General features: G+C 38.3%; 1 protein-coding gene across 1 annotated transcript; it reads right to left on the reverse strand.

The window, feature by feature from the left end:
* Nucleotides 1-3,137: 3,137 nt before the first annotated feature.
* LOC121984392 (3-hydroxy-3-methylglutaryl-coenzyme A reductase 3-like) lies at nt 3,138-18,750 on the reverse strand. The gene is made up of 5 exons (XM_042537306.1): nt 18,658-18,750; nt 6,131-7,126; nt 5,470-5,651; nt 4,393-4,739; nt 3,138-3,650 (listed from the first exon to the last, which is right to left on the reverse strand). The coding sequence occupies exons 2-5, from the start codon at nt 7,045-7,047 to the stop codon at nt 3,408-3,410; spliced, it is 1,689 nt and encodes a 562-aa protein (XP_042393240.1). The 5' UTR covers nt 7,048-7,126; nt 18,658-18,750; the 3' UTR covers nt 3,138-3,407.
* Between the last annotated feature and the right edge of the window lie 4,281 nt (nt 18,751-23,031).

Below are 23,031 nucleotides of genomic sequence, written 5' to 3' on the forward strand. Positions count from 1 at the left end.
TTAGTCCATCAAGATGAACTCGAGACCCTTGTAGCCGCTAACCCAAAACCTTATCCATTAGCTTTAAATTTGATTCAAGACTAAACCATCTTGGTTCAAAACCAAAACACCTTAGTTCAAAAATAAAAACCTCTTTGTTTAAAACCAAACTAATTTGGTTCATGATTAACCAAAGAGGGTCTAACTTGTCTACAAGAGAAGTGGCCCTCCTGTGCTTCTGATGGACCAAACTCTTTCTATATTTGTCCATCGTTTGGTCCAACCAGATTCAATCTCTCTCGATCCAAGAATCCAATTCTCAAAGTTATTTTATGTCTTTCGGATAAACTCGTAGTGTGTATGACCTTTGTAGGGATCTTATACATAAAACAATATATAACATAGCAGAAAAGGATCCCTCTAGAGATTCATGCGAATATGATATACTCCTTCTTGCTACTCTATCAAATAGAATAGTTAACTTGTTGCGTGAATGATACTCCTGACAGCAACTTTGATTCTTCAGTAGATCTCAGCGCAATCAAAACGTCCGTGTCTCCACGATATCTACATGAACATGTTCCACATTTGTCGCACGAACTTAGATTTAGAAAAGAACCACCTTTTTTGTGCTAGCATGTTTGGGTGGTTTGACCAAGAGAAGAGGAGGAAGAAGATAAGCAAAAACCCTTACACGAAAATGCAATGCAAAAGGCCTTTTGTACTCATTCAATGAATACAAAAGGTTTTTGTCATTTGTTCTTGCTTTCTTTAATACTCCATTAACCTCTTTAAAGGACATTAATTCTCCTTCCATTAAGCTCTTTAATGGAAAATAATCCTTAGCGGTTGAGTCTAATCCATTGAAACTAATTCAGATTAACTCAATCCAATGATCCAATGGTTGGATTCACTTGAGTCTAACTCCACTCAATCCAATAATCCAATAATTGGATTCAATTGAGTCTAAATCGGATTAGACTTAACCTTGTAATCTTAGGGCCAATCATATTTTAGTCAAATTAAAATAAACTCATTTCCAAATCAACATGTTCTTTGTGTGTAATCTAATAGGTTCTCATAACGTTGGAAATATATCTAAAATAATATTTAAGATACATAAGCAATGAGTGACATTTAATAATACATAATTGCTACTCAAGTGACAAGAATGTCGAGATCCAATTTAACCTTTCTGTGTCTATTATACTCTATGACTTGGTTCTTCTATTCTCGATATGTAGATTGATCAATAAGACATAGATCATGTTATCCTCTTATCAATCGTTGTGTTTCTTGATCTCCAAGTAGACTCACTTAATCAAATAAGATCAATATCTCATATTGACTCATTTGATTATGGTCATGCATTTTAGTAGTCCTACATAATCAAGGGGTCCACAAATATCACTTTCGTAATATGGAAGGCATAGATCTTATCTACATCACTCGAAACCCTCCGCATAACTTATTGCGTACCTTGTAATCGGTTTATAGTCTACCTTATTATAGGTGACGTTTGTCGATACCAAAGTACACAACTCTTTATATAAGGAACCATAGTGACTTTAGGTCTAAGGACTATTCATACTAATAGTCACTATGAGAATATTTATGACATCATATAACAATCTATGAAATATTCTTATGACAGGTTAATTCATCGACTAAGAAATATTTTAATACGTATATAATGACATATGGCAAGATACTCACTAATTATGATCCAATCACAATTTCTCTCGTACTATGCATTATATTGTGGACTTTATTAATTTAATTTAAAATCAAATCATATACATAAAGAATGTACACTCAAATAGCGATTTTATTTTTCTAATAAATAGTACATTATATAAGATGATTACCTCAGGACACCTCTCACATATAACACTAGCCTTGTTTGAGTTTGTAGTGGCGTTGCATCATTGAAACTTAAGCGTAGCAAAGTTTCTAAGTCGAAGATGTGCAGAATAGCTATTTGAATGTTGTCGTTGTTGTCGGAGCTTTGGCATGGAATGAAAGCAAAGAGGTGTCAAAGGGATGATTGAAGCTACTGTTTGAAGCCTCTTTTAAAGATAATTCTCGGTGCCTAGACTAACCCCGGGCACCCCAGCTTGGCTTATTCGATCCTCCTCCATCAATGAGTTAGCCAACTCTAGATGCTGGGATCCCTTCCGAGCATCTAAACTGCTAACATGACACCATTTGTACAAAAGCTCTTCCGTTATAACTTTATCCCTTCCGAGAGCTTGGAAGATGACGTGCACTGTCCAATCATGGCATGCCACCTCATCTCGACACAGGCTAGATTTTGAACCATCTGGGCACCTGAACCAATTTGGGGTGCCCGGTCCTCTGGTCGCTTAGATCCACTCTGAGCGTCCAGAATTACCTGTTTTCGGCCCGCTCTCATTTGTAGCTTCCTACATCACAATATTAGTACATACATAATAAAATTATAATGGACAACTTTCTAACTGTTTAGTCTCAATTTTAGGTTTCTCGTGAAACGTTAGGTTAGGCCAATGCCTACTGCTCTCTTTTCAAGAGCACGTCCTCACCACTCCACTTGAGAGAGTTGTACTTGATGCCAAACTTTGGTTCACCTGATCTGTTTGATCTTTAGCTTAGCTTGATCTTGATCCTTGGGACTTTCCACTAGACCTCTAGTCCTTGACCCGTATAGATTTACTACCTAGTGTCCTCGACCCTCAAAACTTTTTATCCGATGTTCTCGATCTACTAAGACTTTCTGCCCAATCTCTCTTTTCATGACTTCTTTACCTTATCTCAATTAGGACTTCCTTGTCTAGCCTCAACTAGGACTTCCTTGTAAACTTGATTAACCGAGCAAACCTTAAATAGACTTAATTTTTAATATTTTACCAATATCAAAATTTATATTCGATCGTATGTGATACTTCTTAGACCATCATGAATCAACACAAAGAACATATATTTCGTCCTTCGTCCTCAATGAAAGAACCAAATTCCCAGCTCTAAAAGTCTCATGTTGCCAGGTCAAGTTAGTATTCTTGTGTTCACCTCTAAAGGATCCTAAAGCTTGGCATGCTGCTCGTGATTTAACTTGAAGGAACCAAAATTGGATCCTATCTGGCTTCCAAATTAGTAGTCTTCACCACACCACAAAGCTCTGATGAAACTCAAAAACAGCAAACTGTACCGATTTTAGATTGTACTAACTACATATAGATGCTAAAAATGTCAACATGACTCACATCACAATTATGTCACTACATAACGAGGATAAACTTGCAGAAGATAAATTTAGGTAACTTTTGCTGGTCCTCACTTCGCCTCCTCTAGCTTCAATCGGTCACATGTTCTTTGGCCAACTCTGCTTGAAGCTTTTGTCCTTCACTTGGGGAATGGGAAGATTTGTGACAATTGAACATGGGATTATGTTAGAGGGCAACTTTCATGAGCTCTTTGCTGGATCGGTTGTATTTCATGTGGCTCCTTACGAGTTGACCTGCCGCGAGAGCAGAGAGAAGAGACAGTTCTCCAGCTAGAACAGCACCAGCCACAATGGTGGCCAGCAGCCTGGCATTGGCCCCAGGGGTCTCCAGGCTTGCACCCTTCACGCACAGAAGGTCCAAACAAGCAGCTTGAGAAGCCAGCTGAGTCCCACCACCCACAGTGCCCACCTGCAATACGCACAACACAACAGCAACAAGAACTCAGTTGTGACCAATTGCAGCTAAGTTCAATTATTTTTCATTGCTTTCGTTGCCTGGCATAAGATGACACCCGTCTATCACCTGGAAAAGGAAAGAGACCAACTTTTTTGTAGAATAAGATGAGACAAGTGAGAAGGCTGGTTCGGACTAAAAGCTCATGATGTGTAGAATAGATCCAATTGAGGTTATTCAACATGCATTCATGGATAAACTCAGATCTAAAAATAAAACTGTTGGACAAATAATGATTTTGATTCAGATGAAATTTTTTTTTAGTGACCTTGTTAAAAAGACGAACTCCTTGGACCACCGTGATAAGGATGAGAGTAATAAAGGTGTAGCAGAATAGTCTCATGTTACGTATGAATCCTAATTGAAGCCATCAATCTTATGATGAAGTGGAAGCCAAGTGAAATCGAGTCAAGTGGTGAAGCATCAGACCAACTGTTATTGCTAGAAATATTGAGCCAATTTAAGAACCAATTGTAGCACAAGAAAAATAAACCATCACATAACAGAATACTACTGAATCTTGATTCTATGTGATATTTTCACCATCCTCATGAAAAATCTCTATACATCTATGAATTTCAACTTATCACACACAACGTACTGGGAGCATTTACTAAGTTAAGAGTATGTGGATCAATTCAGGAATAAAAAGGTAAAATGAGTTTAACTGATGAACTAATTGAAAGACGAGGATTACCTCAATGGATGGCATAGTCACGGATACATGGAGATCCTTTCCATCATTCACAGCTTCCATCATGGTGATGCAGTGTGAACTCTCAATATTTTGAGCAGGATCTTGGCCAGTGGCAATGAATACAGCAGAGACAATATTGCTGGCATGAGCGTTAAACCCTCCAAGAGCTCCAGCAACTGCAGACCCAGCAAGGTTCTTAATCATGTTAAGTTCAACCAACGCTGGTACATTGGTCTTAAGAACCTTCTTTACCACCTCCTCTTTGATAATTGCCTCACAAACCACAGATTTACCCCGGCCTTCGATCCAATTTACAGCAGCTGGTTTCTTGTCCGAGCAGTAATTACCTAGAGAGAGAGAGAGAACAAAACTCAAACACACCATGCTATTAAAAGGATGGGATTTTATGTGTTGTTTGTGATGGTCAGGAAAAGCAAAGCTGACTTGTCCTAGTCAACTTTGCACCACGTGATTTATGTGTTTACATCCATCCCTCAATTATGGGTGTACTCCAAAAAGGATTGAATTGCAACATTGCATCTAGTCCATGTGATCCAATAAGTTTCTTCTATTATAATATATAGAACTAACACGAATTAATCAAACAACTGACTCTGAATTTTTCAATGGAAAAGTAATAACATCATCCCATGAATACAACAAGCTATAAGTCCCTACCATTTGGAATTGGAGAAATTTTCAATACATTAGGCAAAATTTAACTATGGTGTCAAAAAAATCAGTGCAAAGGTTAAACTCTGATAGGTGAAGATAATTTTCTTATCTAGCATGGAACAGAGAATATGAAAATTACATCATACATAATGAATTCAAAGTGACATAATTATTGAAAGAAACATAAGAAGTCTCATGTACAGCTGAATTATCATTCTAAAAACTGAAACTGATAGGGTCTTTTGAAATGGAAAGTTCTCCTAAATCAAGCTATAAGAAATTGTTTTGATGACCAAATCTATCTGGTGTTTTGGTTAAGGGATCATCGAATAGGAGCGTCCTAATGTCTAGTGTGTGAATACACTGGCAGAGGGATGGATCAAGTAGGACAAAGAAGCTCACCGGAAATTGCAATTACTTCCATTCCTGGGAAGTCTCCAAGAAGATAGTCCAACACATTTTGCATGCCCTTGGAGACCATATTCATACCCATGGCATCTCCTGTGCTGCAACTGAATCTCATATAAAGGTTCCTCCCAGCCAGTGCACATTTGATATCCTGAAGCTTGGCAAATCTGCTTGATCTGTAGATGTTCATGCACGTTGAAAATAAATCAGATTGTTATTCAAAAAAGTGAAAATCACACAATTATTTACATTTCAGGAGTAATTGTGGACTATATTGGAAAATTATAACCTTTAATCTTGTTTTTTCTTGAGTTTAATTTCAATGTTCAGATGAAAGAGACTACAAATCAAAAATGACATTTTATTAACTACAAAGAAGCAACGGATAAATGATGTCAAGAACGTAGATTGATAATCACTAAAGAAGAAACAGACAGGGAATATGGATCTCAGAATACAATTGAGAGTTGTAACAAACATCATAACTTGGGGCAAAATCAGACAAGTTAGAAATAGTTTTCAGCAGAATGATGGGAGTCAATTAATAAAAGAAAGAATTAAGAAACTAACGTTTTAACGAACAGCAAACCATGCCTACGATTCTCATAGATCCCTATTTGCAAATGAAGAGTTGAAGGAGAAAAAGAAGGATTACTTGTTAAACACGAGGGATATCGTTTCGAAATTGTTGGGCGCCTCCAAAAAGGCTTTGAGCTCTGCAGCACGGCTGGCCGACGGTAGCCTCACTATTGGAGCTCGCGTCATACCATCCCTCAGCACGATTCCGGTAGCTCCTCCAGACTCTGCGATGGCCTTACAACCCCTGTTGGTGCTCGCCACTAGGCACCCCTCGGTGGTGGCCATGGGCACATAGTACCTCGTCCCATCCAGCACCAGTGGCCCGGCGATCCCCACCGGAAGCTGCACGTACCCTACAGGGAGCTCGCAGCACTGTCCGAATATGGACCCGTAATCGAATCCGTCAAGAGGAAGCCCCTCAAGGTCCTTCCCGGTAGTCCGCCGAAGCGCCTCTCGCCTGATCCCTGCTGCTCTCCGACAATCGCCCAGCTTGGTCTCAAGAACGTAGGATGGTGTCTTTCCCGTGATGACGGAGGAAATGAGCTCCTCGTCGTCAGGGTTGGGATCCGGCATTTCCTCAAGGGAGGAGGCGGAGCAGAGGAGCGTGCAAGGCACAGGAACTGGGGATGAAGGGGCCTCCGCGGAGTTAGAGAGGAGGAAATCGTCCTCCTCGTCGTTCGAGGATACGATGGACTGGACGAAAGCGATGCCAAAGAAGCTGAAGAGGTAGATGAGGGACGCGACGAGACCGACGATGGCGACGATCTCGGCGAGGCCAACGCCGTGGAGCGGGGAAGAGAGGCGGAGCTCCTCGCGCCACCGGCGCATAAGGAAGACGAGGGAGGCGGCGAAGAGAGCGGTGAAAAGGAGGTTGGTATAGCGGATCGGGAGAGGGAGGGCGTCGGAGGCCTGCACGGGGGCGGCTGGGGCGGGGATGTGAGTCTTGGCGGAGGCGGAGACGGAGCTAAGAGGAAGCCGACGACGGAGGTACATGGTGGTGAAGAAAGAGGCAAGGGTTTCGCGCGCAACGCTTCGCCCCAGCCGGAAATTAGATTGCAGAAAAGGGAGGAAACTGCAGAGAGTAGATGATTCCAGCAAAGCAATTTATAGAATTAAACACAGAGCATTTGTTTTCGTTGCGGAAAAAAAGAAAACTACTTCTATTTTCGAAAATGACGGAAACAGTACGAAGTAACTTGAATGTGTATGTAATCACTTAATAAAATAGTTTGTTTCTTCAATTAGTTCTGTTTATTTATATGAGGACGAAAAAAATTCACGGTAAAAAAATTTTCTCAACTTATTTCACATTAAAAAAATGAATTGCTCTTTTTTATTTCGACAATTTACTAAAAGGCATAATTTATATATTATATTTATCAAAAAAGCGTAAGATAGTTTAATTTATACTAAAAAATGTAGAGACCAAAAATTAAATTTCTAGTTTACCCCTGCCAACCTCTTGTTTTCAATCATCATCTTCTAAAGCATCCAAGCTACAAATTGAATTAAAAATTATTATATGATTCGGATGCACGTCCTTTCAACGCCTCTCTCTCCATCTCTCTACCTAGTTTTATAAATACGAAATAAATATGAACCTCCTTCGCTTGTCATTCCTTGTCGTGCTGATTGGTGGGATTGCAAAAGACCAATTAAGATTTAGTGATCCGTAAGAGTTTCAAAAGGAGTCCAAAGGATAACATTTAAGGGCGTCAATGTTGAAGAATAAACTTCTAGCAAGAGTGAAATTAGTAGAAGAATACAGTTAAAGATTTAGTAATTTATGTATAGATTTATTACTGTAAAATAGGGTACTGATGTAAAAAAAAAAGTTATAGTTTTGTTACAAAGGGAGATGACAAAAATCGTGTTTATGGTTTCATTGGATATTTGTGGAATAAATATTCAACAACACCTGTAATATAATCTACTCCAATACATGCAATATGATCTACTCCAATACATAATCAATTTGCAAGGTACTTCACTATAATGCTAGGTTTCAGCTAGACCTTGCTCCTACATTTTAGTTTAGTATGGTAGGTATCAAGACGTTGGGCCTGATATGAGATCATATCATACCCACTTTCTGCCTTGATCAAAAGTTTGGTTTGATATCATATCTACCTTCTATCTCGCTCAACCCTACATAGTGATTGGGAGTTTGCATAAATCTAATTATCGTTGCTCCATCAATGTGTTTATACCAAAAAGCACTTATCGACCCAAAATTATTTGATTACACTCATTTAACGTGTTGTTAGGTTCTATGGTTGTAAAGAATTAAATTGTGCTAACCATTTTTTATTTAGGCCTCTCATTTTCTCAGTGGTGCTCCTAGTTTACAAGAATTTTCTGATTCAATGTGGGCCTGATATTAGATGATATCAGGTCCACGATGGGCCTAATATCATACCATATCAGGCACACGATGGGCCTAATATCATACCATATCAGACCCACGATGGGTCTGATATCATACCATATCAGGACGATCATGGGCTTGATATGGGATCATATCAGGTCCAACGTTATGTTTGGTTAAAACTTTGCATTTACATCATAAACAGTTTTTCCTTGCTTAACCCTTCCTAGTGGTTGGAATTATGCAAAATTACAAAAATCATAGGCTCATATCAGTCGAATTGTATCACAACCAATGGTAAATTATGAAAATCTAATAGGTACATAATATACTTCGTCTTTGATAAATTTGTATGTACAACATCACTTGATTATGTAGTTGCAAATTAACTAAATTAGTTTGTAATTTATTTATCAGGAACGATTATATAACTGAAGAAATTCTCTCTGAAATATAAAATACGCTTGATACAAATTCTAGCATTGGACATGGAGCTCATGTAGGAGGATTATCCATAACAAATATTCCATCGTCTTTGGAGTATAGTGGGGTGTCTAACACAAATAGAAATAGAAACAGTAATTTCACATTTAATCTAAATGAAGAAGCAAGTATTCAAGAAGATGAGGTTCTGAATCCTTGTACAACACTTGGTGATTACTTTGAGCCTACTTGGAGTGAGGAGGAAGGGTATTATACCCGAATTGGAGAGGAATTACAATGTAATACAGATGTACAAGAATTCTTAGCTGATGATATGCAGATTGAATAATATGAAATTTCTCCAGAGCAGTATAGTGACTTAGAGGAGGAGTTACTAATAGCTAATGATACATATATTCTAAATTCTCGATTGCTCCAAAGGTTGATTGAAGAGGCAACAAATGAGCATGAATTTTATGTTGGACAGATTTTTTCATCTCGACAAGAGTTCAAGAATGCACTTGTGAAACATGTCATGGTTAAACATATGAGATATAACCAAGTTGACACTCGAAAAAATAAAGTAAAAGTCATCTGCTTCAATCAACCATGTACATGGAAAGTAGTTGGGGGGAGGGGGGATGTAGAGTTCATTGTTACGAAATATATAAAGGAACACCAATGTGGCACCATTAGGGAAAGTGTTGATCATCAAGCATCATCTTCTGCCTTTGTAGTGTCTTTTGTTGAAGAGCAATTTCTTCCTAATGAATAGTACAAGCCAAGTATGATTATATCAGATATAAAAAGCTAGGTTTGAAGTGACCATATCATACAGAAAAGCATACATAGCTCGAGAGAAAGCGATGAAGAAAGTCGTTGGAGATTATGACCAAGCATATAGAGATCTTCCACTATATCTGCGTGAGTTAAGAGTTAGGGATCCTGAAACCTATGTGGCACTACACAGGAATGGGGATAATCAGTTCCAACGTTGTTTTTGTCTCTGCATTTCAATTCAACAAGTAGGGGTTGTTAATTTCAAAGTTATGTAAATATGTTTTAAACAATAACTAAGTTAAAACTTAGACAAAATGATTGTTGTTATGCTTGAAAGAAAAATAAAATTGGACACCAGTTGTCGTTCATTGAATACAAATAAGGTGCATTGTTCCATGCCAAATGACACGAAGCAAGAACTTCTTATACAAGGTATATAAATAAGTCTTGTCACCATATATATCATCTACCCTTTCAAACTTTCATAGGGAACCTGATTTCAAGTAAATCCAAGTAGCGTAGGATCATCAATGGATTTTAGTCAAAACCCACTGATGGACCTAGACACCTCTGATTGGACTCATTCAAAGTCTGGTTAGATTCTGGTATTGCAAGGACTCTAACGGTGCTATCCATCACTGATGTACAACTCTCTAAGGGTGGTTGCATGGTCTGAAAAAATTTCAACCTCATATTGGGACTGATATGATATCATATCAAGCCCAACATGGGCCTGATATGAGACCATATCAGGCCCAACGTGGGCCTGATAGGTTTCAAAAGATTTGATACTATCTTTCCCTTTTATAACCTAAAAATGTGCTATCATGGGTTTAAAGTCAACAGCATGGGGAGTAAAATATAACTAATAATATTGGAACATAGCTTTAATCTCTGCCTAAGTTTTTGACTTAAAAATAAAATGACGGGTGTTGGTTCTCGTAACTTAAAAGGTGTGCATTAAAATCCATAGCTCCACCTCTCTCAAAGCTTCCTACAGAACGAGAATTTGAAGAAAATCAAATACCCTAAAAAAAAAGGAGTAATATGTAGAATAAAATAAATCGATACAATGAGCTAAAGAAATTGTAATTTTGAATAACTACAAAAACTTTAGATAAAATAAGAATATTAATATATATATATACATATATATAAATGTATATATTAACTAATATTAAAGCTTCTCCTCTCTCGGTTGTTGTTCATTGAATACAAATAAGCTTCACATGTTTTGTGTCAAATGGCACGGAGCAAGAATTTCTTATCCAAAGTGTATAACTAAGTCTTGTCACCATATATATCATCTCCCCTCTCAAACCTTTATAGGGAATCTGATTTCAAGTAAATCCAAGTAGTGTAGGACCATCAGTGATTTTTGGTCAAAATCCACTGATGGATCTAGACACCTCTGATTGGACCCATCCAAAGTCTGGTTAGAATATGATATTGCAAGGACTCCAACAGTGCAATCCATTACTGATGTACAACTCTCTAGGGGTGGTTGCATGGTCTAAAAAAATTTCAACGCCATATTGGGCCTGATATGGTATCATATCAGGCCCAATGTGGGACTGATATGAGACCATATCAGGCCCAACCTAGGCCTGATATAAAACGATATCAGGTCCAATGTGGGCCTGATATTAGACCATATTAGGCCCAACGTGGGCCTGATATGAGACCATATCAGGCCCAACATGGGCATGATAGGTTTCAAAAGATTTTTATAATATTAAAGAATGTAATATTAAATATCCAAATTAATTTTTTTATTTCAATGTGCTAACACTAAAATCACAAATTAAATAAAAATATAATTGCATAATAAAAATATGTGATATATCAAGCCCATGTTTCATTCAAAGCAAAAGCTCGCACTGTAACACCCATAGGATCCCTAGAAATTTTACATGAATTTATGCATGATTAAATAGGTTTCATGTGGATTCTTCTTTAAAATAATAAAATAAAAAGAACCAAAAAGAGACATGACCAAGGATTGAACCTTGGATCTCTTAGTAAGTGGTTCCATGTTATAACCAGTAGCCCCAGCAGGGGTGTGCTGATATGAAAAGAGGGAAATTATGGTTAAATGTAAGGAAAGTGAAGGTTCTCTTCACTAAGAAGGAGAAGTCCAAGTTTCCTCCTTCTTCTTACAATGAAAAGAGAGTTTTTACTTTATCCCTTCATTTAGGATGAGTAAAAGAAAAGGGAAGGAAAAATTCATTTTTTCTTCTTCCTTTCATTTGGAATAAAAGGAGAAAAGGAAAGAAATTTTCTTTCCTTCCTCCTCCCTCCTCCTCTCCACCGAAACCAAGCTCCTTCTTCCTCGCCATTGCCGAACCAAGCAAAAAGATTTTCTCTCTAGGAAAAGTTTCACAAGCAAGGTTACTTCTCTTCGAGAATTAAGCGAGAGATGTAAGTATTCCCCCTCACCTGCAGTACAAGTAGTCTCCTACATTTTCTATGCTTAAAATGTTTTGAAAAGAGACTTAGGGTTCGGCCATGATAAGTTTTTGAAAGGAAAACATGTTTGTTATGCTCCTTCATGATACATGATCTATTACATGTTGATTAGTTAAGTTTTCATGCTACATGTTGTATAAACAAAACCTAGAATCTTACCTTAGGTTTCGGCCAAGGATGAACATAAGGTTTAGAGCAAGATTTTGAAATCTAAACATATTTATTTATGCTCCTTCATGATACATGATCTATTACATGTTGTTAGTTAAGTTTTCATGCTACATGTTGTATAAACAAAACCTAGAATCTTACCTTAGGTTTCGGCCAAGGATGAACATAAGGTTTAGAGCAAGGTTTTGAAATCTAAACATGTTGTTTATGCTCCTTCATGATACATGATCTATTATATGTTGTTAGTTAAGTTTTCATGCTACATGATGTATAAACAAAACCTAGAATCTTACCTTAGGTTTCGGCCAAGGATGAACACAAGGTCTAAGGCAAGGTTTTGAAATTTAACCATACTTGTTTATGCTTCCTCATGATGTATGATTTTCTATACAATGTTAGATTGAATTTCCATGTCTTAAGTTGCATGAAAAACCTAGAAACCTTACCTTTAGGGTTCGGCCAAGGTTGAATTAGAGGCTTAGAGAAAGTTGTAGACCTAAACTATACTTGTTTATGCTTCCTCATGATGTATGATTTTTTATACAATGTTAGATTGAATTTTCATGTCTTAAGTTGCATGAAAAACCTAGAAACCTTACCTTTAGGGTTCGGCCAAGGTTGAATTAGAGGCTTAGAGAAAGTTGTAGACCTAAATTATACTTTTGTTTATACTTCCTCATGATGTATGATTTTCTATACAATGTTAGATTGAATTTCCATGTCTTAAGTTGCATGAAAACCAAGAAACCTTACCTTTAGGTTTCGGCCAAGGTTGAATTAGAGGCTTAGAGAAAGTTGTAGACCTAAACTATACTTGTTTTATGCTTCCTCATGTTGTATGATTTCCTATGCAATGTTAGGTTAAATTTCCATGGCTTATGTTGCATGAAAAACCTAGAAATACCACCTTGAGGTTTCGGCCAAGGTTGAATATTAGAGTTAGAACCTCACTTATGGTTACCAAAGGACTCACTTGCTATGCTATGTAGGTTGCAAAAGTTTCATGCTTTAAATTGATTAAAGAAAAATTTAAAACATGCCTTCATGTTTCGGCCAAGATAAGAAGAATGAGGTTAAAGAAGCTACCTAGGGTTCCTAAGGTCTTACATGTTATGATTAATGATTATGAGGACTTAGGTAGTTGATTTCATGTCTCCATGTTGTTTGAAAATCTATGATGTATGTTTATATGTTTCGGCCAAGCATGATTTAGGACTTGTAAGAAGTTTCAAAAACCTTAATCATGCATGATGTTGACTCTTATGATATGATATGAATTTTTATGTCACCATGTTAATTGATATGTGCACTTCATGTTATCATGTTATGTTTTTTTATGAGATGCTATATAATGTGCACTTCATGTTATCATGTTATGTTTTTTTATGAGATGCTATTTAATGTGCACTTCATGTTATCATGTTATGTTTTTATGATATACTATATGTTATGTACACTTGGTGCCATCATGCTATGTTTATGCAAGGCTTATGTAAGATGAAAAGTCTAAGAGATGCTTCCCTTAAGTTGGGATCAAGAGCACTATTCATGATATGACAAGAACATGAAATGTTATGATATGACAAGAACATAATATGTTATGATATGACATTCTATTTTACTTTGTATGACTTGTACCAAGGGTGGGCTCCACAAGCGCCCCTAGATCGATGGTCTATGAAAGGGGCCTAGTAAAAGGGATGGGCTCCTAAGTTGCCCCTAGGTCGATGGTCTATGAAACGGGCCTAGTTCCTAGTAGGTTCAAGATTTGTTACCTTGGATCTATTTAGGATGTGCGCATTTATGTATGTATATGGTACAAGCCAGGCCCTCATGTTGAGATTATATTTAAGTATGTATATAATATATGTTTTCAAAAGAACATCTTGCATATACTCATTTCATGATACATGTTTTCAAAAGAACATCTTGCATCTACAAGTTCATGTTATATGGTTTCCTTTATGCTTACTTAAGATGCTCTTGAAAATATGACTATGATGCTTATATGATCATGTTACTACTTTAAGTTTATACTCTCACATGATATGATATGAATTTATGCTTATGCTCTCACATGTTATGTTATGATTTACCAAATGAACATGTTATCACTTTATGTTCATGCATGATTCATGATTTTTGTGAGTAGGAAAGGGACTTACTAAGCCTATGGGCTTATAGTTTTTATGTTTCCTTGTACTGCAGAAAATGATGGATCGAAAGCGCTAGAAGGGGGGGGGGGGTGAATAGCGCTCGTGGTTATTTTAACAATTTAAACACAGAGTAGAAACGCAGCGGAAAGTAAATGCAAACACAAAAGACGTAGGTGTTTTACTTCGTTCGAAGCCTATCTCGACTCCTACTCGAAGGCCCGCGGTCCTTGACCGCTTTCGGTGGGCAACAACTATAAATCCGGAATTATTACAAACTAGAAGCAATTACAGTTAAGTGCAAATAAGAAAGTTATACCAACGAACAAGAAAGAAGACGAGCTTTGGAGTTTCAATTCGTTGTAGCAGCAGAGCGTTGTTGAAGCGTATAGAGCACACAAGAGCACAGCACTTTCTGTTCGGAATTCGATGATCTGAGCTGCACCTCGAGGCCTCCTTTTATAGCTCTGTGAAGTCTGATCCAGATCCCTAAGTCTCGGGATCAGATTTGACCCGAAGCGGATCGGTCGACCGATCCCCACGTTCGGTCGACCGATCAGATAACCTCCACCTCATATGATCCGTCCATCCGTCGCACCGCTTCGATCTGGTCAAACTTTATCCCTGCGTTCCGTCGCTCTTCTGACCTGCACACCTCGGCTTGATCCAGTCGATACCTATCTAGGTTCGGTCGACCGATCCCGAGGTCCGGTCGACCGATCTCTAGTCGAGCTCGGTCCAGCTTCTGGAGATCTGATCTGGTAGCTTGGAGGTTCGGTCGACCGATTCCAAGGTTCGGTCGATCGATCCTGGTCAATTCTAACCCTGCATAAAACTGTTAATTACCTGCAAAACAAAGTTAGAACACAACAGGATAACACGATAAATATAGTTGTCAGTCATCGGACTGACCGGGTCTGACTTCCAGTTTCCGACCGGAAACCCTAGGTCCACCCGACGCCTACTGCTCCCTCTACGGGGAACGCGTCCTCACATACTCCACTCAGGAGATTTTACCATTTGCCAGTGCGATCCTCCAGATCGACTGGATTTTTGCTCAGCGTCCGATGCTTCCGGTCTTCATGCTGGATGTCCGGTCCTCGACCCATCTAGACTTCTACCCGGTTCGCGACACCAGGATTTTAACCTAGAGTTACCACCCCCTAGGATTTTTGCCCGAAGCGCCGACCCGCCAAGACTTCTCGCATAGGGTTACCACCCCCTATGACCTAGGGTTACCGCCCCCTAGGGTTTTCCTTTTGCCTAACCGCAGCTAGGACTTTTCTTCACCTAGGGTTACCATCCCCTATGACCCAGGGTTACCATCCCCTAGGGTTTTCACCTTGCCTAACCGCAGCTAAGACTTTCCTGAAATACTCAGTCATACACATTAGATAACAAATAAACTTAACTTTGAATTCCTTTGCCATTATCAAAACTAAGGTTCGATCGTCGGATGCTTCCCGCACCAACAGAAAAAGGAAAGGAATGGCTAAACTAAGAGAAGCAGTAGGAAGGGCAAGAGTGTGTGTGACAGTGGCACAGTGAAAGAAAACTGTTTTATGCTTTTATGTTCTAAGTTTGCATATGAACCATGTGTTGTCTTTATGCTTTGATAGTACTTGAACTAGTATGAATAGTTATGCACTTATGTTCTCCATGTTTCATGCTAGTATGCTTATGACATCATGAATCATGTTTCAAGTAGTTGATATTAATTAAGTTGTATGCATGAATTAGTATGTCTACATGTTCAATATGATAAGCATGATGATTAGTGTAGAAAAGAAAAACAAATAAATAATTGTTTCCGCTGCTATGATTTTATATGTATGCATGCACGTATGACTGTAAGTAAGTAACTCCGTCCCTCCTTAAGCAGTGGGAGGGTGGGCGTTACACACACTCTCCTTCTTCGACCGTCATCTTTTTCTTGAAGGCATCCTACGTAGCTCCGTTTAAGGCATGACTCTAGCATCACCGACATCCAACCGTCTATTTCATACGTAGCTCCATTGCTAATGTAGTGGTTGTTTCTCTAACGGTTTCACCTAGGGTTTGTGCTAATGTTAAGGGCATGTTAAAATATAGTCGTTATTACGAAATCTAAGAGTTATTTTTCTGTGTGTGATCATATGGTAGCTAAGTTTGGAATGGCTACAAAAGGAGCGTTGACAAGTGGAAGTGTTGCTCGACCAAGTTATCCAAGTTAAGTCAACAGAGGAAGAACTAAAAGAATGAACTGAAAAAGTACCATTTGTCACTTCAGAAAATTTATTTCTTCTGTAAAACCAAGTATAGACCAAGAACAGAAGATTCGTGGCACACCTTTTTTATGGATCCTCGACCTCCCTAATAGTTCTTTTGTAAGAGCTCAGGTCCAGAATATGTTTGATCATTAGGATCAAGCGGAACAAAACTATATCTTTCATGGGAAGAAACTAAAATTTACAAAGGTAGATGTTGCACTAATTCTAGGCTTACCCAACAATGGAGAGATAGTTCGTCTCGATTTAAATGAGGCCTCCAGCACACTTTACATGGAGTTTTTCCAAGATTTTGATTGTTCTGCCAAACATTTGGAGAAATTGATAATGAAGTCGAGATCAAATGATAAGCTATACTATCAGCTTTATATCTTGTATTTTTTTACAACAGTTTTATTTTATGGTAGTAGTAGTGTTCTTAGAGTACCTGTGCTCTCCCTCATTGACTATGTAGATGATTTTGACAACTTAGCTATGTTTAATTGGTGCAATGCAGTATACAGTTTCATGACTCCTCAATTAGAAGTCATTGGCTTGGAGCTTACATAAAGCCACTAGTTTTTGATTCAACGCCCAAGGCCCCCTTGCTCAAGGAATTTCCAAATATTTTAGCTATAAGTTCAATTATATATATCTCACGATATTGGTTATAAATATGATTTATTTTTATAATCATATTGTAGGTATGGGTGTGTGAGCACATCAACATCATTGATCTAGACCATCCTGAACAATTTCCTAGAATACTACGGTGGAGTTGGTCTAACTATCATGTTGACACAGTCAAAAAGTTAATAGACAATGTAACTACAGATAAACTTTTTATCGATTTAATGCCGACAGAGTAAGAATTGGATTTACTACCAAACTGAGCTCCGCCAACTGAAGCTCTTGAGTTGGTTGGGCAAGGATCTCCTCATCAAGGCAAAGAAGGTATACTATAGTGTGTAGATACGGTAGATTGTAGTCAGTGCAAGGAAAAGGGAAAAAAATTGAAAGTTTAAATGAACAATTACATAAAGCTACTAAAAGTTTAGAGAATGCTAATAACAACCTGGCAACAATTATAAATGAAAAGGATAGTCGCTTAGCAGCACAGGATATTATAATTGTTGTCATGGAGTCTATACTTAAAGAAAAAAGATCTACAAATAAGTGAATTGCGCGAGGAACGGGATAGGAGTGGCAACAAGGCTGACACTAGCAATGTTGTCGTGGATTATAGAATTTTAATTGTAAAAAATAAAATCATAGCCGATGCCGAAAATAAAATTAAAGAGCTCCAAAAAGTAATACAAAGCAAGGTCTCAGTAGAGGAACGAGCATCCACTACCATGGATAAAGAAGACATAGACCCTAATCTGCCTAAATTACGAACCAATTTTGTACTAGGCCCCAAAAGAAAGAGAACTCAGATAAGTATAAAATCATATTATATTAAAAAAAATGGCAAACAGATTGTACAAGCGGTAGAACCAGACGCTCCGGCACCATCAAAGACAAGAGAAGTTCATCATATATAGAAATAAAATGTGATGAACTTAAGAAAGTGAAGACCAAAATATTGAAGGTAGGGTCGACTATAGATAAGTCATTATTTTATAATCCTTAATGACATATTAGTATTTTAATTATTATAGCATGCGAAGATATTTTTTAAGAAGACTAAAGATGGTGTGATAGCCGATGCATTAATAAAACTATGTCAGTTAAAGTAAGTTAGTTGGTAGCATAATTGCATAAAGATGTTAACGAATGATCATTACTGGAGTTTAATTGAAACATCCCTAAACTTAGACAATTTTTTTTAAGACCAGCGTACAAAAGACATTGAACAAATCCATCTCAGTAAAATACTATACTCATAAAGAAAACATCATTGTCCGAAAATACGAAAACAAGTGAAACACCTGTGTGACCATGTACACCAGTAACAACTTTATTCCAACAGACCAAAAACTACAGAGCACACCTGAGCCTTCTAGATGGTACAGTGTATCCATCAGGTCTCCTCGACTACCCATCTACGTTCCCTCCATCCCATCCTGTGATATGTCTCCCTCACCTGTAAGTAGACATCATGAGTCTACAACCCAGCAATTACATAACGTTACAAGGATATGTCATTCATTATCTATAATCATTCAACAATTTTATAGCAAGATATTAAATCTAATTACATAATAAATTGCAATTTATAAAAAGAAAGGTTTCTATAGTCAACTAAGGTGTATATGTGACACTGTGCTGACCACATTTTAGAGCCAATATATCAGTCTATACCATGACCTTAGAGGTACCTCCTAGGTGAAAGTGCAGTCATAGGGCCAAAGCCCACGAGTTACAGTATCTGTCATAGCATATAATTCCAATCAATTTTGGAGGTGTCCTCACCGGAGCTCATCCCGGGGCACCCAACCCGTACTGTCACCACATGTGTCCATATACATCTAGTTAACCTCCTAATTAGACATCCTTTTAATTCATTTAGTACCAATAGTTAAGATAACTTAACATGGTAATTGGTACTGAAAGAATTTCTTCTATAAAAGAGCTAAACTCCAACAATAAAACTAGCATACATGGCAATTGGTATAGAAAGAATTATAGAAAAACTAAATCTCCAACATGTTGCATTAAATACTAAAGACAATTTTCTATTGGATCAAAATTAACTTTAGAAGGAAGAACCACATAACTTTATATCTGCTACTAAAAGAGCTACAAGTGAGGTCAGTACTAACATTCTAATTGATGCAAAGGAAAGATAAGTAAAACAACTAACAATTAACTCTCAATAATAGAAAGAACAAACATTCTTCCTCCAAAATCATACATTCACACTTAACAGAAGTTGGTAAAACTCTTCTATAGGTGTAAATACCAAAGCACTTCTTTTGGTATCTAAAAGGAATAAATATTGAACAAAAAATTCCCAACCATAACATAAGGTTGAAATTGGTTCTAAAGACGAATTTCCAACTGAAGTAGAACCCATCACAATTAATAGAAGCTAACTTAACATTTCAATTAATACCAAAGGAAATAAGGTTTTTAACCGGATGTTTTACACTGTATAAAAGCTAACCACAATAATAGTTGCTAGCATTTCATTCAAATTAATTATCCTCACCCGTGCCTTCTTGCAACCTTAACTAAACATATCATCCTTCATACATTTTACACCGTGGCCATCCCCTGTACCAATCTCTATTAACAATATACCACTAGCTAGCATATAACCAAAGCACAAATATGCAATTTAATTTCTAAAACTTAAGAACATCTCAACCAAATCTCGATCGAACACTAATTCCCTAACAATTCCAAATATAACATCCCATAGAACCAAGAAGTAAGAAAATGCAACGAAAGTATTTCCCCAATCCTACAAAATTTGTAGAGTGTAATTGAGACGAAAGCATCAACTAAAACCACTTTAAAATCTCATTCGATCAAGAAATCCAACACAAAAAGACAGAACTGAAACATAGAGAAAAGATCCCCAATCATTAGCTTGTTCCAACATGACATTCATAGCCACTACAAATTACAAACTCCAATCACCTAGTACCAGCAGCATTCGAGCACCATCAGCGCCATTAAATCTCGGAAAACCACAGCCATAAAAGGAGCAGCGAATTCTTGAGCTAAATCCTGAACCAGATCCTCCGCAAACCAAACAAAAACAATCGCAACAAGGAGTTCACGCAACATAACCTGTTCAGCCTCAAGATCCATGGAAAGATAGCAATTACCTCATGAAAACCCAATAGAACCAAACATTTTCGTGAAATTCCTGAATTCGCAGAGGAAATCCAAGGAAAACAAGGGATGATTCAAAGAAAAGCAATAGCGACAAGAACATCTCTGGAATCTTAAATATAGCTTATCAAGTCCGACCATCCTCATAAGAAACCCTAAAAACTCCTCCCCTCTTCTAATCCCTTCCTATCGAACATCATATCTCCATAACAAAATGTACTTGCCTTTCTCCTTCGTTGCCACTGCCGAGCTGCACCGTGCGACGCTTGGCCGGAGCTTAGACGCGATGGATCGTTGCTCCGGTGCTCTGGCAAAGACGATGAGGTGGAGGTGGCGTTTTCCCCCAAGAGCAGTAGGTGAGGTAGGTAATAACTCGGCACAGTGACCTAAGTTGGGTTTTCATATGCTTGGTTTAATTCAACTCCTTAGATTAATTACAATTAATCCCTTCGTTACTTAATTAAAGTACCTCCCTCATGTTTCCATTAAATTTCATATTTCTATCCTATTTTGTTGTACCTGTTTATTTTAAAACTCCAATAGAAATTTCTTTAATTTTGGTAGAATATTATCCAAATTAAAACTCCTAACTAACGCTAGCGTGTTCTTAGAAAATTTTACCAGTAAACCTTTAATTATGCTCGTGGGACGCTAGAATTCCCCCCCCCCCCCCCCCCTAAAAAAAAATTCCATCCTCGAATTTTGACTTACTAAACAATTCGGGGTAGTGGTTGCGCATATCCAATTCAAATTCCCACGTAGCTTCCTCCATCAGCTGATTTCCCCATAAAACCTTCACCATTTTGATTTCCTTGATCTTCAACTTCCAGACCTGGTGATCAAGTATTTGCTTCGGTACTTCCTCATAGGAATCATAGGACAGGTCGGGTGTCCACTGCACAGACGTATGACTGATCATGTGAGAGGGATTGGATACGTATCTTCGAAGCATGGATATGTGGAACGCATTATGGACTCTAGACAGACTCGGTGGTAGAGCAAGCCAATAAGCTCGAGTTCCAATTTGTTCCAAGACCTCAAAAGGCCCAATATACCTTGGACTGAGTTTTCCCTTCTTGCCAAACTCAGTAACCCTTTCATCGGCGATACTTTGAGGAACACATGATCCCCTATTGCAAACTCCAATTCCCTCCGTTTCAGATCGGCATAACTCTTTTGTCGGCTTTGTGCTAACAACATCCTGTCCCGAATTTTAGTAACCAGATCCACTGTATTGACCATGATGTTTGGCCCCAACATAGCTCTCTCTCCTACCTCATCCCAATGCAATGGTGTCCTGCACTTCCATCCATATAGCGCGTCATACGAGGCGATCCCTATCGTAGCTTGGTAACTGTTGTTATATGTAAACTCTACCAATGGTAACTTCGATTCCCAGTTTCCTTTGAAATCTACCAGTTTCCTTTGAAATCTATCATACATGCTTGCAGCAGATCCTCTAGAACCGGAATCACCCATTCAGATTGACCATCGGTTTGGGGATGGAAGGCGGTACTAAAAGTGAGCTGTGTACCTAATCCATGGTGCAAGCTTTCCCAGAATCCGGATGTAAATTTTGGATCCCTATCCGACACAATCCGAGCTGGAATCCCATGTAGCCATACTATCTCCCGTAAGTACAACTCTGCATATTGCGTCATAGTGAATGTGGTTTTTACCGGTAGGAAATGTGCCGACTTTGTCAGTCGGTCCACGATGACCTACACTGCATTTGCCCCCCTAGGAGAGGTTGGTAACCCCACCACAAAGTCTATAGCCATATATTCCCACTTCCAAATGGGAATAGAAAGTGGTTCTAGCAGTCCCGTCGGCCTTTGATATTCTACCTTCACCTGTTGACAAATAAGGCACTCTTGGACTACTTTAACTATATCCCTTTTCATGCCCGGCCACCAATATAGCAACTGCATAACCTTGTACATCTTCGTACTCCCTGGGTGAGCTGAGTATGGAGCGATGTGTGCTTCGATCATGAGGTCCTATCTGAGTGAGTCGACCTTGGGAACCCATATTCGGCCCTTGTACCGCACAATTCCACCCACAGTAGAGTAGATAGCCTGCCCTTTTTCTTCATCCCCGCTTCCATTCCGTTATCTGTTGGTCCAGCATCTGTCCGATCCGGATCCGCTCCAGCAAATTTGATTTAACGGTCAGTGTTGCTAGATTTTTTCGCTCATTTGGTGCTATTACTTCTAATCTCATCTGTTGGAATTCTGCTATTAACCATTGCTGAGTGGTTAACTGTGTCAACGTTGCAGACTTGCGACTTAGAGCGTCTGCCACTATGTTGACCTTACCTGGATGATAATTGATGTTGAAATCGTAATCCTTTACCAATTCCAACCATCGTCTCTACCTCATATTCAATTCCTTTTGCGTGAAGAAATACTTCAAACTTTTATGATCCGTAAAAATCTCACAACGTTCTCCATACAGGTAATGCCTCCAAATCTTTAGTGTGAAAACAACTGCTGTCAATTCCAAGTCATGTGTGGGATAATTGTGCTCATGCATTTTCAACTGTCGTGAAGCATAAGCAATTACTTTCCCATCCTGCATC

The sequence above is a fragment of the Zingiber officinale genome, chromosome 5B (genome assembly GCF_018446385.1).
Source record: "Zingiber officinale cultivar Zhangliang chromosome 5B, Zo_v1.1, whole genome shotgun sequence".
NCBI lineage: Eukaryota > Viridiplantae > Streptophyta > Magnoliopsida > Zingiberales > Zingiberaceae > Zingiber > Zingiber officinale.